Genomic DNA, 15,907 nt, shown 5'->3' with positions numbered 1-15,907 from the left:
TATATATATATATATATATATATATATATATATATATATAAACCAACCCCATAAAACTCCTCTGAGAGTAGTTAAGGGACGAAGAGAAGGGGGGAGACCCGGGGTTAAAAGCTGGGGGGAGGGGAGAGAAAATTATTCGCTCCGTTGCCAGAGATGAAGGTTCGGGGTGGGGGGGGGGGGGGGGGGGCAATGTTTTAAGCCTTTATTCCGTTCGCTCCTTTAAAGTCAGGTGGGCCGTGGGCGCCCCCGCCCGGGCGGGGGAGGGGAGGGCGATTAGTCGTTGGGGGTTTTTACCTCCCATCCCTCAACCCGAAAGGGCCCCCAAGCTCCTTTTTTTCTATTCCCCCCCATCTTGGAGGCGCCCCCAAGCCGCCCCTTCCGTTTAGATTTAAAGCCCCCGGGCAGCGAAGCCGCGGCTCTCCCAGCAGGGGGCCCCGCGTCAGGGAGGGGGCGTCATTGAAGCCGGCGGCTGCAGAACGTCCCGGCCCCGGCGTTCTCCAGCTTGGCGTTCCAAGACTATTATGTCATAGCGCGGGGGAGGGGCCCCGGGGACACAGCTCCCCAGAGAGCCCGGGGCAGGACGGCCGGCTTCCTCTTACCCCCAGGGCACTGAGCGCTCTTCATTACAATACCCACTAAGGAGACATCTCCTCAGATGGAAGAGGACTCAGGCCCCAGTCACACCTCATTTTCTGCCCCTCTGAGGTATCGGTTACAAACCGGCTCCCATCTGGTGATAACATCTAGGAATGGGCAGCCCTCTCAAGTCGTCATCCCCAGAAGTACTCCTGTTGAACCAAAAGAGAAAGAGTGTTTCTTGGAGGATCTTAAATGTCGCCGCTCTTAAGCTCTGCATGAGGGCTCGGGGGTGCCAGGGGCGTCGGGTAGCTCTTTTACAGTACCGCCCCAACCATGTTTAAGGAGGACTTTCTCCCTCGGGGTGAAGTCAGGGGCCTGGCACTGGTGTCTTTAGTTTCAGCTGCTAGAAAGGAGTCCTTCCCTTCCTTTCCCCATCCCCCCCACACACCCTTTTAAGGAGTTGAGCAGGGAGTTTAAAAATATGTTTCTCTGTTCCTGTTTTATAATCAGGTGCTTAAACAACATGGTATTTTTCTGGCTTTTTTTTTCAAATTCTGTAACATTTAACAGTATTTCAAAACTGAAGAAATGGTAAAGAGTGACAGGTAGTTGTAATAGTTAAAATAAGCCTGCCAGTTTATCACCTGAATACAATTTGAATTGGTTGTCATCTTCCATTTTCCATAAGTGTTGGAAGGCCTGAGAATCTGCTTATTGCATTGAATGTGAATCAAGCAAGATTATATAAATTCTTTGTTTAAAAGAAATACAAATTCAAGGGATTTGATGAGGGGTTTTTGTTCTTTCACTTGTGCTGAAGTTGAATATGATTTTAATTCCAGTTTGACTCCGTTTCTTTGAGTTGGAGCCGTTTGGTGGATGCCATTTCTGGTTCCCTGAATCACAGCTTTGAGAGAGCACTTGGGTCTCCCTCCTTTTCACTGCAGACATGGAAGACAATTATGGTACGTTCTTACTGATAAATAGATCTCTGCTTTTGCATAGAAAGCCAAAACCTTGTAAGTTATTCTTTCTGACTGACCAAGACTTCTAGCGTACTATAGGTGCTGGAAAGGATAGCACAGATGTTGGTCAGGGGTGCTTGGGTTGAGTTGGCATTGCACAGGAGGAGACTGGGTAAAATTTCTACAATGATGATGATCTTTAGAAGTACTCACATTTTAAATAGAGCATTTTGAAAGGCAGCTAGGCAGTGAGTAGAGTACTGGTCCTGGAGTCAGGAGGACCTGAGTTCAAATGCAGCCTCACACACTTAACATTTACTGGCAGTGTGACTGTGGGCAAGTCACTTAACCCCAATTGCCCTGCTTTCCCCCTCGAAAAAGAAATAAGGCATTTTGGATTTGATTCACGAGGGATATTTAAAGTCAAAAGAACCTCCAAGAGACATAAGACATAGTTTAGTTATTCACTAATTCACAGTGTTCCAAGTTATTTAAACTTTTCTAGAATTCTGTTCTCCCAAGTAGGGCATGAGTAAAATAACTTCTGGCCCCTTCTGTGTACAGGGATGATAAAAGGGTATATATAAAGTAACTGAGGTTGAAGTACAGTTAGTCCTTGAGATTATAGAATTCCTGGATAGAATTCTTATAATTCAATTGTCCTGGGGCCTCCAGGAAACCAAAGGGAATCTGGTATCTAGAATGGAAGCACTTTAGAACTTGGAAAAACTTATAGAGATTGGCTAGTTCCAGAAGTGTCAAACACACTTTTAAAAGTAATTGGGAAAATTTTAGCAAAAACAAAATACAATACAGCATAAATAATATTAATTTGTGAATTTTTAAGTCCACCTGCAGGTGGCAGGTAACCATTTCTGTTTGAGTTTGACACCACTGACCTCACCAAGTTTACATAGACAAAGTTAGCACAACTAGCTAACTAGAATCTTTCATTCTTTAAACACAATACCCTATTTTAATGTCACCCAAGTTAGAGAAATGTCAAATGCTTAGAATCTGCATCTAATTGATGAATTGTTCTTTTTTTTTTTTTTTTTTTTTTAAAGCATTCGGGTTAAGTAACTTGCTCAAGGCCGGTGCACTTACTTGTTGAGCCACCTGGCTACCCCTAAGCAATCGGGGTTAAGTAACTTGCTCAAAGGTTGCATGGCTGGGTGTTTCTGGGTGGGTGCTAAGTGTCTGAGCCCAGATTCAATCCCCCAGGTTATCCTGACACTGGAGCCGGTGCTGTGCTACCTGGCCGCCCCATGAATTGTTCTTAATGGAGGCAATCCCAGCCCTTTTCTGCCTCCTGGTTAAACAACAGTGAAAGTTGCATCACTAAAAAAAGGAACAGAGATGTTAATTTAATAGATAAAAAAAATTTTTAAATGAAACAAATTACTCTTGTTGTCTGTTTAGAATAGTTGCCTTTGTGTCCACAGTAAATCCACCTTTTTAAAAAATTTATTTACATTTCAAAAAAGGAGATTTCTGTTCATTCTTAAGACCTAGAACCACCTGTTTTTTGTTTTTAAGCTTCCTTGCCCTTGTAGCTCTTCTAGACATTGTTTTCATTATTTTATCTTAGCAGCTAGCTACTGGCTATTTTCTAGTGTAATGATGCTTCACAGGTTGTTTTTCAAATTTTCAGTCTGTGAGCATTTATTCAATATCTGCTAAGAGATGGTCATTGTCCTAGGTTTGGGGATACAAAGACAAAAAGGAAAGTCCTTCCCTTTAAGTAGTTTTTACTCCTTTGGAGGAGACAATGGGTAGGAGGCACTAGCAGAGGGAGGGATCAGGAAAGCCTTCTTGTTGAAGGTGATGTTATGGGGCAGCCAGGTGGCTCAGTGAGTAAGAGCATCGGCCCCAGTGGTGGGATGACCTGGGGATCAAATCCGGGCTCTGATACTTAGCATCACACCCAGAAATAACTGGCCATGTAACCTTGAGCAAGTTACTTAACCCCGATTGCTTTAAAAAAAAATGTGATGTTTTAGCTAAACTTTGAAGGAAATGGGGGTCTAACAGGCATAAGTGAGAAAGTACTGCGTTGTTGCAGACATGTAGGGGACACAGTCTGTACAAAGGCCCAGAAATTAGAGATAGATTCTTGTGAGTGGTGGACATTTTAGCAAGATGACAGAATTAAATCGCTTGATCTCGTATGGGGGTATATTTGGGGTTACATGGCTAATAAGGAATTTGGCTTTGAAGTCTCCTTCATGGTCCATTTCTTCACCATTCACTTTGGCACATTGCCCAAGTCTGAGAAACATTCAAGTGAGTGTTTGAGTGAATTTTTCCAACAAAGGTTATTCTGCTAGGATGTCCAAATTTAGTCTTTTGCCCAAAAGGCCAGGCAGAGCAAATTGGAGATCACCTAAATTATGAGAAGAAAACATTGTAGTGGAAAACCGTCATTCTGTCAGGTCTGACGTGTACATCTATATGGCATGAATCATAAAATGACACCCATTCTGTCGGCTAGTGACATAGTCTAACATTTTGCTAGTTATGGAACAGAGCAAATGAAGGGAAACTAATCAGAATTTACATCTGTAAACTGTCCCTTGATGTCCTGGAACATTAGACTCTAAGGAGACTGCTGATCAAGAAAAGGTTGGTAGGCATAATAAACCCGTCCTCTAAGACTTTCATTTCTTTCTGTGCTCTCTGTCCTTCAAGTCTCCTCTCTGGCTCATTTGCATCATGATCATGGTTAGCAATTTATTCCATGTTTACCACTCTTCCAGTGAAACTGTCAGCTTCAATTCTCTACTGACTCCTGATTTCCATAGCTGTCCTCTGGCTTATAAACTTCTTTTCATTGTGGTTTATCTTACTTCACTGTTATCAAACCTTCAGTGCTGGTAAGGGCATGTTACTAGGTTATCATAGTCCACTAAGAATATATTTTACCTTTTAACATCTTTCCAAATTTGAGACACTACCTGGATGTCTTCCACAGTATTACAGAATTTGAGGGTTGGAAGGGACCTCAGTGTGTCCATCAAATCAGACTCACACTTTTCAAATCCTAAACTCTTAACATGCCTGTTAATTGGTCCAGCTTCTTAAAGACCTTCCAAGGAGGTGTTGGGGAGGGGGAATCACTAGCCCTCCAGCAGCCCTCTCTACTTTAGAATTGTTAGGAAGTTTCTTCTGACAGCAATCCTAAATTTTCTTTTTGGCAGCTTCTACTGATTGCTCCTGGTTCTGTCTTCTAGGAGCCAAACAGAACAATTCTGACCCCTCCCACATCTGATGTTGCTTTAAGGTGCTTAAAAAAAAACCACATCAGTATATCTCCCTGAGACTTCTTTGCTTCAGGTTAACAATCTTCTTTGTGTTCACTTCTGGTCATCTTGTGAACCTTTGTGAACCAGAATCAAGGTCTCTGAGTATGAATATGCATACATTTGTTATAACTAGCCACATCACTTATAACTTGAGGAAGTTGATTTTGTACCTCTGTCACTGATCTTTTATAAAACTGATTTCAGTTTTATTCTTTGGATCCAGAGAAACTAATACAGCCTCTCTGTTTTAGGGCAGATTAAGTCATTCCCATCTTAGGTATATTCTAAAATGTGAAAAAAAAATGAAAATTTCTATCTGATTTAGGTTCTCTTTTCATTTAAGTAATAACTAGATTATAATTTACTAAGTTCTTCTGAATGCCTTGAGAGCAGGAAATAAGTTGAAGTCATCTCTTTGTACAATGCCTTCCACATAATAAATTAGGCATTTAATAATTTTTTTAAATGAATATACAAACTTAAGTAGCTTAGATTAAGAACTCTTAATGATAACCTTTAGAAAAAGCAGAACTTGGGGTGGCTAGGTGGCGCAGTGAATAGAGCACCAGCCCTGGAGTCAGAAGGACCTGAGTTCAAATGTGACCTTAGACACTTAACACAAAAACTAGCCGTGTGACCTTGGGCAAGTCACTTAAACCCAAATTGCCCTCCAAAAGGCAAAAAAAAAAAATAAAAAGCAGAACTTTGGGGCAGCTAGATAGTGCAAAGAATAGAGAGCACTGGCCCTAGAGTCAGGAGGATCTGAGTTCAAATCTGGCCTCAGACACTTAACACTAGCTATGTGACCTTGGCCAAGTCACTTAACCCCCAGTTGCCCTGACTTCCCCCCCCCCAAAAAAAGACAAAAAAAAAGAGAAAAAGCAAAACCAAAGGAACATCCTAATATTAATTTTTATTGAGCACACATAAAAAGTATGTGACTTAGACAAGGTGTTATGGGAATGCCCTGCATTCATATTTCTCAAAAAGAAAAAGAAGTTTTATTTAACTGCTTGCTTTTACAGCTTACAAATAAGCTAATGGCATCAGTAGTTACACATAAAATCAAAAAAGAATTAACAATCCAAAGTGTATGTGGTTCTGCTAGGCTCATTAAGATTCTGTGATGGCTCCTTTTTGTCTGCTTTAAGCTGGGATTCCATTTTAAAATACAGTCACTTTTAGATAACCTTATTTGTCTTTTAGATTGTCTTATATCATGAGCTATGAAAAATAGAAATGTTTTTCAATTATTAAACCTTGTTGATCCCATGAAAATCCAACATCATGGGCTACAGTTTTTACGTATGCTGTTTTGCTTTATATTCATTGTGTTCTCTCTTCCCTTATAGTTGATTCTTTGGATCCAGAGAAGCTGATACAGTGCCCATATGATAAAAACCATCAGATCAGGGCCTGCAGGTTCCCTTATCATCTGATCAAATGCAGAAAGGTAGGGGATTGTTTTCCTCATTTGCTCTCTAATGTCCTCATAACCTATCCTATTCTAATAAGTAAAAGTCAAGTCATCTCAGGGCATAATTTTTAGTGGACTGCCTGAATTATTTCATGAATCTTCCTCTTTTTCATGTCACAACATTTTTAGAAGAGCCTTTCTTTTCCTCTAGGTATATTTGATGGGTTTTGTTTATTTGTTTGGACATGCCAGGAGCAACTCTAAAGAAGCAGTGCTTTTCACCTTTTATAGACAGAAGATGGAAAACACCAGTCTTTGCAAGCAATAGAAAAAAACTCCTCCTGCCTTATGAATTTGATTTATTCATAGTTTGGGAATGTAAGAGTCAAATGGTATTAGAAATTTTTCAGATTTTTTTTTAACTTGAAGATTTACAACTTCATTTTCATTTGGATATCTGACTGAAATTTTACTTACTTAGCGGTCAGCCTCAGGAAAATATTATTTTCCTAAAAATAACTGCTTCACTAAACTTGAGCAGTAAGCATCTTCAGAACTTACCAAGCTTTCTTTCTTGTATAAACATGGCTAGGGTTAATCTTACTGTTGGTAAATTCCTGAAGATATGCTATCATTGTTGCTGAAATGCAAGCAACCTGAGACGAGGTATAGCTTCTACCCGGATTTATGCTATGGAAATAATGTTCATATTAATTCAGGTAGTAATTTAGTAAATTCAGCAGTAAGTTTAATAATAACCTGACTGAAATGCAAAAATCCAGTACCGTAATAGGCACTTAATAAATATGTGATTGATCAATATCCTCTTTCCTCTTCATCTCTAGAGCAGGGTCCCTAGCCTATTCCGTGACCATCAGTTATCTAAGGTGCTTTGGTCTCCAGGTGGCAGCTGTCCTGCTTCTCCTTCCCTTGGCCCTCAAACACTTTTGATTATAGGAAAGTAACAAATGGTACCTGGAAGCCACAGCAATGGCTTCCTCTCCAGTTGAAGTAACTGGAAGTAACTCCCACTCTACCCAAACAGATTGGAATTCCCATGTCTATAATTTCTTCCTGTGCCTTTGTTCTCCTTCCCTTCTTCCCACAATCCCTTCTTTATGCTTTTCCCTTCTCATTTCTTGCCTTCTCAAGCCTGTGTTGGCAGTCAAACTGAATTTGCTCCCCAGTTGTCTTTGTTTTGATGATAAGATTGGGGTAGAATGACCCGATCCATATACTTTATTTCAAGAACAGGTCACTAGTTATCTTTTGATAACTCTTCCCAAGTTCTGACTGCAGTAAAGGTCAGATTGTTCAGACCTTTATCTTAGGACTCATGACTTTAAATGGACTTTATTGTGTTAAACTAGAACAGTCCTTTACTGCAGCTACAAGAGCTCCTTCTCAGCTTCTTACTTTATCTGCCTCTACTGTAGCGTAGGTTGTGGGTATTTTTTTTTTTTTACTATTGCTATTGATCTTAAAGATCAGCAATCAGATATTCAGAGATTTGTATTCAATTTCAGATTAAATTTCCCTCCCCTGGAAAGTGTATGACCTTGAGAAGTAAACATGGGGATTGGTAATTCTGTTCAGATAGTTTTGTGTTGACTTGTCTTTCTGTTGGTAAGCCATTTTACCCTTCCTCTTCTTAGAGACTTAAAGCTCTGTCTACAATGAGTAGAATTAAACTTAAATTGTGGATGGGTTTGTGAGGATTAATTAGGTCAAATCCAAAATGTCTATGAGTGGTAAGCAATCACTGTTCTGATTTTCTACTAAGGATTTTTACCCTATTTAAGCCATTGACTAAGGAAAATTTTTATAAAGCATTTGTAGAGCAAGGCTAAATCAAACCCTTCTTGGAGGAGGGCTAAGGAACTGCTGATGGGTTCCTTGATCTTGCTTTGGTAGAACCACCCTGATGTTGCAAACAAATTGGCTACATGTCCTTTCAACGCTCGACACCAAGTTCCCCGGGCTGAAATCAGTCACCACATCTCAAGCTGCGATGACAAACGCTGCATTGAACAGGATGTTGGTAAGGATTGGCAACTAAAGTGCTTTGATATTGGGACCTAGCCCCTAGAAAACTGATATACTGCATGATTAGTTTGATTTTTTTTATTGGGACCTAGCCCCTAGAAAACTGATATACTGCATGATTAGTTTGATTTTTTTTTTTTGTCCCACTCCATTCTAAAAGGTCATTACTTTTCTGTTTATAAGATTTTATCTCCTAGCAGGAAGAATCTGTCATGCTGTAGTTGTCAGACTCCTTTCTCTACTGAACAACCTGACTATTTTTACTAACAATTTATCTTAAAAATATAAATCTCATATTATTGCTATAAATATTATGCTAGACTTCTTTGTTTTCTGCTCCCTCCTTGGCCACCCACCCCCCACCCTAGCCCCTTTGTGTGCCATCCTGGGGGAAAAGATAAGATCCCTTTGTTTAGATTTTAGACTTGTCCTTCTTTCAAAAATAAAGAGGCATTTGGCTGCCCTGCCTCCTAACCCCTTAAAGCAATAGAACTTGGCTGTGCCGAATGCTCATGCAGGAATCTGTATTGTTTCACAGTCAGCCAGTCCAGGAACTACAGATGCGAGGCTCTGGCTGTGAACACATGGCAGTGCCCTCCTTGTGATGAAGACTGGGATAAAGGTGAGGCACCTCTCCTCTTTTCTCTCTTCATAGCCTCTCACTCCATAGTCAGGCTGCTAAGCAACATGCCATATTGTTTAAGACTTCTGATCATTTTTATTGGGCCCCAGAATGAGTGCTGTTGTATTACGTGCTAGGCACGCGGAACAGCCTATCTCTGAGTGGGGAAAAAACACTTCCTCACATCTGTTTTTTCCATAAATTGTGTTGTGCCATCTGTGTTTAGTTGTTAATAGACACATTTATTATTATTTATGCTTTGTGCATTTATATCTTTCAATTAAATTCCTGCTACACTGTCACTTAGTCAAGACACTTGATCAATTTTTACTCCCTTCTTTAAACTCAGGCACTTGATTCCCCATTTCACAGCTTCTGCATGCTGGCTCACACTGGTGCTTTCTTAAATAAGTGTCACAAGCTGTGTTTTGCTTCCTTTGGCAGATTTGTGGGAGCAGTCCAGCACTACCTTCGTCTGGGGCACTGCTAACTGCGGCGGCAATAACAGGTAATGAAAATGGTGTGACACTCTTGATGGCTCCTCCTTCATACTGAACATTCTGTTGTTTTAAGTCCCCTCTTCAGTATCAGGCTGTTTTTGGAATGGGTCTTGGTGGCTCCATACTTTAAACTGCAGCCTGGTCTGTTGTTCTTGATATCTGTGGTACTTTGTAACACTGGCATACCACATAGTTCTGCTGCTTATAGTTTCTCTTGATATATGTTATAAATGGTGTTTTAAAATTCTCCACTTTTCCAATTTGATAGTTTTTCCCTTTGGTGACAAGCAAAGATTTTAAAGTCTTTTTAAAAGTAGTAGGCTTTCCAGGTAGGGAGATTTAAAAATTCCTAAAGGGAAGAGAAGAAAATCCATCTCTTTGCTAATTTTATTTCTAACTTAAAAGCAATAAGATAAATTTTTAGCTCTACTCTTGAAATACATATCATGGCTGAAAACTTAAGTAGCAAACCCAAGGGAGATTCTGGGGTTGGAAAATAAGAGCATAGTGTCCCCTGGATACTAAATTTCCTATTTGTGCTTTTCTCTTTTTCCAAATGGACTATTTTGGGACTTCTGATTCCTAGCCTCCAAAGTCAATAGTAACTGTGTCTTATGTTTTGTAAGTTCATGGAGGTAAAAATCATATAGACTTAAATAATAAATTCCATTAGAACAGCTTTTATCCCGTTTTAGTTTTATGAGGCTTATTGCCTTGGACTTAGTCATCTTGGCCCTTTTCTTTGTCTTTTATGGTGAATGAGTGGTTTGACGGGCCTGTCATGAAGTTGAACAGTAGATGGCATCCCTGTATATCTCAATTTCAGTTAACATATTGGACAGTGAAAATGACTAGACCTTCCTGAATGTTGGTACAGAACACTGAGCCGTTCACAGAAGGGGAGTAATCATCCTAATTGCAAGAAGGCCTATTTTGATGGAAATATTTTTATTTCAGATCTGTGTGGGTTGTTGTTTTTCCCTTAGGTTATAGAAACACATCCTGATTGGCCTGTATGTTCTCATGTCTGTGAAATTGAAAGTTAGTCCTTATGTGACCCCAGTGTACTAAGACAGTCAAGGGCCTCTTTCTTTTTGCAGCCCTGCAAACAATGTAGTTGTGGAACATAAGAGTAACCTGGCTTCAGGCATGCGGGTTCCCAAGTCTCTGCCATATGTACTACCATGGAAAAGCAGTAAGTGCTGAGCTGAAAGTGTTAACTCTCTCTTCATAGAGGGGATAGTCAGTCTTGATTATTCAAGGATTGATTCTGCTATTTCTTACCCAGACCTTTTTTCTTAGAACTCTGTGCCATTGAAGGAATTCTTAGATGATCCATTCATTATGCCAATTTTTTTTTAAGCAATCGGGGTTAAGTAACTTGCTCAAGGTTACATGGCCAGTTATTTTTGTGTGGGTGCCAAGTATCTGAGGCCAGAACTGATCCCAGGTCTCCCAACGCTGGGGCCGGCACTCTTACTGCACCACCTGGCCACCCCCATTATACCAATTTCTAATCAAACACATTTTGAAGTAAAGAACCCAGTTCTGAGATCTACAGAGATTCACAGAAGACTGTGAAGAGGGAGAGCATGTAGAGCCAGAGATGACAAAAGGATTAGAGGAAAACTATGGCTGAAATTTATACTATAATTAGAATCATTCAGCCTAAATGCTAATATGATAAAGTTCTTCATTTGGAGAACACTGATGACTAGCTAGTCTGTATATCAAATGAGAATAAAACACAGGGAAAATGGACTTAAGCTACATAATGAGGCATATAGGCCAGATGTAGTAAAAATGTTACTAATACTTAAAAGTGGGCAAATGAGGCAGTTTTGAAAATTAGGGTTTCACACAGAAATAACTGATACTAGGTAGAATGTGGTAAGTGATAGTGTAAGGTACACAGATAGGGCAAGAGTTCAGAGGAGGGAGAAATTTCTTTCTGGGGGAAATCAGAGAAGGTTTCATAGAAGAACTGAGTCTTGAAGGATAGAGGTGGGATTTCAGCAGATTAAGATTAGAAGTGGAATATATGAGAAAGGAGGGAATGATTTGTGCAAAAGGCAGAAAAAGATGTCACCTCTGTTAAGAGAACAGAGGTGTCTCAAAGTCACCTTGGGTAGAATGTCAAGAATGTTGAGGTAGAAAGGGAATAGTGTAGTGGAGAATAGAACTAAGACTGGAAAGATAGCTTGGGATCAGATTATGTCTGAAAAGATCTTGAATTCCAGACTAAGGAGTTTAGACTTAATTTGCCATAAATAGGGAACCACTGAAGGTTGATCAGGGAAGCGACATGACCAGCTATCCAGTGCCCACATTTTACAGATAAAAAAGTGAAAGGCAGAGAAGTTAAATGATTTGGCCAAAGCCTTAAGAAAGGTTGTAAATAATAGATTGAGGATTCTAAACTAGATCTTCCAGTTCTTAAACCCTTTGGCTTTTTTTCCTGGTTTGCCCTGTCAATTCACATTAAAAAAAAAATATCTCTGTCCCCAGCTCTTTTACTTCTTAATCCTGGAGCTATTGCTAATATCAAATACCCAGGATACCATAAACCTCTGATTTCCAATTTAATGCTCACACTTTAACTTAGTATAACTTCTAAATTCAGATGCCCTTGGTATCAATTATTTTGCTAGTATCTGAACTAATTTTAAGAGTATTTAACTCTCTTAAATTTTCTTTTGGTGGGAGGCCTATGGTCATTGAACATGAGATTACAAGATTAATTGCCTAGAGACTTGAATTGAGGATCTTTTTTTTGATCGTTTTGTCACTGACTTTCAAGTCTTTTAATGTAATTAGAATTCATATATCACAGTAGAGGTTCATGTTTAGTTGGGGGTAGGGGATAGATAATATTTCCATTGACTTGATGTATGTATTTTGAAATATTTCTACTCCATAGATGGAAATTCACAGTAACTGAAAATCTATCTCATCAAGTAAGTGTTTCAGCTTTATTTCACTATCTCATCAGATGGCAGCAGGATTTAACTGGACATAAAACAATTTAGGTCCAATTTTCTCTCAGATGATAGTGCCAAATTAAAGCTTTGTGTGTGTGTTTCTAAGTATATAGCTTCAGTTACGGCTTTACACGCTAATGAATAGGCATTTGCTGGTTAAATTGGAATTCTGTTAACATGCCAAGTTGTTTTCCTTAACATCAGTACACATTGCCTGTTTTTTTATTTTTATCAAAGTTGCATTTTAGATATATCATGCCTCTGTAATGGACTGAGATTAATCAGACAGCTGTGCTTCATGACCCTACAATTCTTCACCAGTGCAATACAGTTTAACACTCATAAAAAAATTTTTTTTTTAAACAAACACTTAGATGTTATTGGTTTCCATGGGCCTCATGTTATCACTGTTATCTGAGTATTTGGTATGGTAGGACCTTACAACTCTTAGGAAGAATTCAAAATCTTGGCCTTTTCATAAATGAAGACCTTTCTCAAGGTCACCCCACGGCAGAACCAATTTGAATGCTTCAAACCTTACCTTGAGCTTACATGACCAGCTATACTATTCTAGGGAAATAAGATTGGCCTAAATCTAGACTTCTAAGCTAATCTCTCTCTGGATAATGATGGATCCAGAGAATTATCATTATTTTGTACCAAAGGTCATTAGCTTTTTAGTTCTTATACTCCAGAAAATATATAATCTGTTTAAAGCTAAAATCCATTAACTTTGAGAACTAATGCTTCCCAGTTTGTTATTGTCCTGTGTTGGATTTTTCTATGGATTCTGATGCCACATTATCCAGTATGTCTGGAACAGAGAAAATGGAATTCTTGAAATGCTCTTGGCTCCAAAAAGAGAGGGTATACAATAGCTTGGGGAGTGTCAGGAAAGCACAAATTGAGGAGGCCGGATGAATTGCTGACCTTGAGCTCCTCACTCTGACGTATTCCACAGGATATGTGGTGGCCATGCACATGGCAACTTTGCTGGCCAAGATGCCCCTTGTAAGGAGAGAAACGAAGAAAAATTACCTCCCTCAGTACTTAGGGACTGATGCCTCTCTCCTTTGGAAATTCACTCTTTACCAACTAAAATGTCACTATCTGCATTACTTTTTTTTTTTAGGGCGATTGGGGTTAAGTGACTTGCCCAAGGTCACACAGCTAGTTTTGTTTTGTTTTGTTTTGTCTTAAGTGTCTGAGACCGGTTTTGGACTCAGGGACTCCTGACTCCAGGGCCGGGACACCTAGGCGCCCTGCCCCCCCACCCTCCCATTACTCTTAAGCTAGAAAAGGGAAAGAAGTGTTTGTCTAGAGAAAGAGTGCTTATCAGAAGCAGCCACAAATCCCTTTCATCTAAGAGGATGAAAGGTTCTAACAATCAGTAAGTAGTGGGTTGCAGTTAATCAGGAAATAAAAATAAAACCAAAACCAATTTGCCTCAAAGAATTTGAGTGGTTTCCTTTCTCCCAGCACACTTCTGAGAGATCTGTGGATAGTTTCAGAGGGGGTGTTCTTGGACTATTGTGTGCCTGGCACCGTGCTGGAGTGTCCCTGGCCTCGAAGGGCTGAGGATCAGAGGTGGCAGAAAGCAGGCAGCGGCCACCACCTTAGCAGGCTGGCAGGAGGAGGTCTTAATGTCACTGTGGCTTCGTGGACCTTTGTCAGATAATACTAGCAAAGATATTGTTGATAAGCACTAAGAACTTTTTTTCTGTCTAATTGCAGATGACAGACCCAAGAAGACACTTTTGCCTCCTGCTACTTAATACCAGTGGGTTCTTCATTTCTCTTCCTAATCTTATTTGGAAAGATAAACTGTGTCTCTGACTGACCAGTCCTCTTTTTTTCTCCTCCTCTCCCCTTCCCCCACCTAAGCCCCTTCTGCCATGCCTCCTCAGAAAGCTTTTCCAAATAAACCACAGATGTACTAAGGCTGGCCCAGTAGCTGCCCTGAAAACACTGTCAGCAGCCCTAAAAGCAAAACCCCTCTTTTCTGTTCAGTGTAAGACAGTGATTTGAAGCTATCCACCTAAACTAGTTCAGTAGGCAGAAAACTTGGGCTAGAAACAGTAGTGCTACTTAAAGTTTAATCCAGGTGTCTCTCTCTGTATAGTACAAAGAGGCCTGGTGTGTTTCAGCATTCACATAATTGGCCAATTATGGTCCACCAGTTCATAAGATCCTTGAAATATGGATAGGGCTCATATAGAAAAACTCTTATTTTGGGTGGCTTTCCTTTAAGGTATCTTACTGTTCCCAAAGCACATGGGTTTTTCTGCTTCTACTTCTCCCCAGTTGCTAAAGGAAATTGTACTAGCTGTCAGATAAGGTACATATTAGAAGGTGAATATTGATGTGGGGTGGAGGGAGGGAGATATCCATTCTATATGTAATAGGGAGATAGGCTTACCACCTCTATGAAATTAACTTAATTTCAAAACCCTCCAAAGCTTAAATGCATGAAAACCTTGCTGACTTCCTAGGGTGTGAGTATCACAATACTTAGCCCCAGCCTGGGACTAAGGGAGCAAACCCAGCATCTTGTTGGTAAATCAAATTTATGTGGAGACTTCCTAATCTCTAAGGCCCAGTTTTCCTTTGATAACCTTATTTGGGCATTGTCTAGCATAAAGACTTTGGGGATCTGGCATCGATAGGAGCCCTGAGCTCTCTATAATGAATGAGTCTGAAAATTATCTACTCTAACCATCTCTGTCAATAATAGATAAGAGGTCGGGCTTGTGGGAGGGCAGGTATTGTAGAGCCCAGCTACAACAATGAGGCAGGGCCATTGGTCTGGGAACAAACTCCAGAATCAGACTTGAAGATAGAGCATTTCCATTTTCAGCTGTGTTGGTTGAGTGGGCAAATAGGTATTTCTGGGGAGGACATCATTTCATTGGGAAGGAAATCACACTCCCATTATTCCTCCCCCTCCCACTCCCTTTTCCTGCCTTCTCATTTTTAAGGGTCAATCAGCACTACATAATAGATTAACTTAGTGGGGTGGGAGTGAAAGGCTGAACAGGGACTTTATTGCTATAAAGTTGGGGCGGGGGGCTTCTGACTTTTGTTGGTGTTGACAGAATACTGTTAGACCCATAACTGCTATCCAGTTTGGGGAAAGCAGGTGGTAGAATTTCACTGCAGGTAACTCCTGTTCCTTTTCATAGTGTATATGACATACTGGGGGGATTGGGTGGGAAATAACTACTTTGGATTTTCAGGCATCCCCAGGGCAAATCACTCTAGTATCTATTATTCAAAAAGGACAAATGAAAATCCTTTCTGTTGTTGAGAGGATGTCTGCCCACCCCACTTCCCAGAATACCTTTTGTTTTCGAACTTCCCCTCTTGAGACTAATTACCAGTAGCCCGACCCTTAGGAGTGTGAATAGCTCTCACCACATATTACCTGCCAGTGTTAATTGTTAGCACTCAGGCTGTCTAAAGTCTGGTTTCTTCAATAAACTAATGATTAAA

General features: G+C 40.2%; 1 protein-coding gene across 2 annotated transcripts in view; it reads left to right on the top strand.

Moving 5' to 3' along the window:
- The window catches only part of GTSF1 (gametocyte specific factor 1), a 15,177-nt gene extending 822 nt beyond the window's left edge, over positions 1–14,355 (top strand). Inside the window, exons 1-9 of one of the 2 annotated variants that reach the window (XM_069101300.1) lie at positions 513–705; positions 1,422–1,544; positions 6,202–6,302; positions 8,181–8,307; positions 8,851–8,934; positions 9,379–9,442; positions 10,535–10,629; positions 12,355–12,391; positions 14,150–14,355. In XM_069101300.1, coding sequence (XP_068957401.1) covers positions 1,529–1,544; positions 6,202–6,302; positions 8,181–8,307; positions 8,851–8,934; positions 9,379–9,442; positions 10,535–10,629; positions 12,355–12,371 — 504 coding nt within the window. In that variant the 5' untranslated portion in view covers positions 513–705; positions 1,422–1,528 and the 3' untranslated portion in view covers positions 12,372–12,391; positions 14,150–14,355. Of the gene's footprint in view, positions 1–512; positions 706–1,421; positions 1,545–6,201; positions 6,303–8,180; positions 8,308–8,850; positions 8,935–9,378; positions 9,443–10,534; positions 10,630–12,354; positions 12,392–14,149 lie in introns of those variants that run through there. The other variant, XM_069101301.1, reaches the window with a different exon arrangement.
- The last annotated feature ends 1,552 nt before the right edge of the window (positions 14,356–15,907 follow it).

The sequence above is a fragment of the Petaurus breviceps genome, unplaced genomic scaffold (assembly GCF_028583685.1).
Source record: "Petaurus breviceps papuanus isolate PSGF00001 unplaced genomic scaffold, PetGlider_PUasm1.0 454, whole genome shotgun sequence".
Classification (NCBI taxonomy): domain Eukaryota; kingdom Metazoa; phylum Chordata; class Mammalia; order Diprotodontia; family Petauridae; genus Petaurus; species Petaurus breviceps.
The sequence above is the reverse complement of the archived record's forward strand: the minus strand, read 5'-3'. Positions and strand labels throughout refer to the sequence as shown.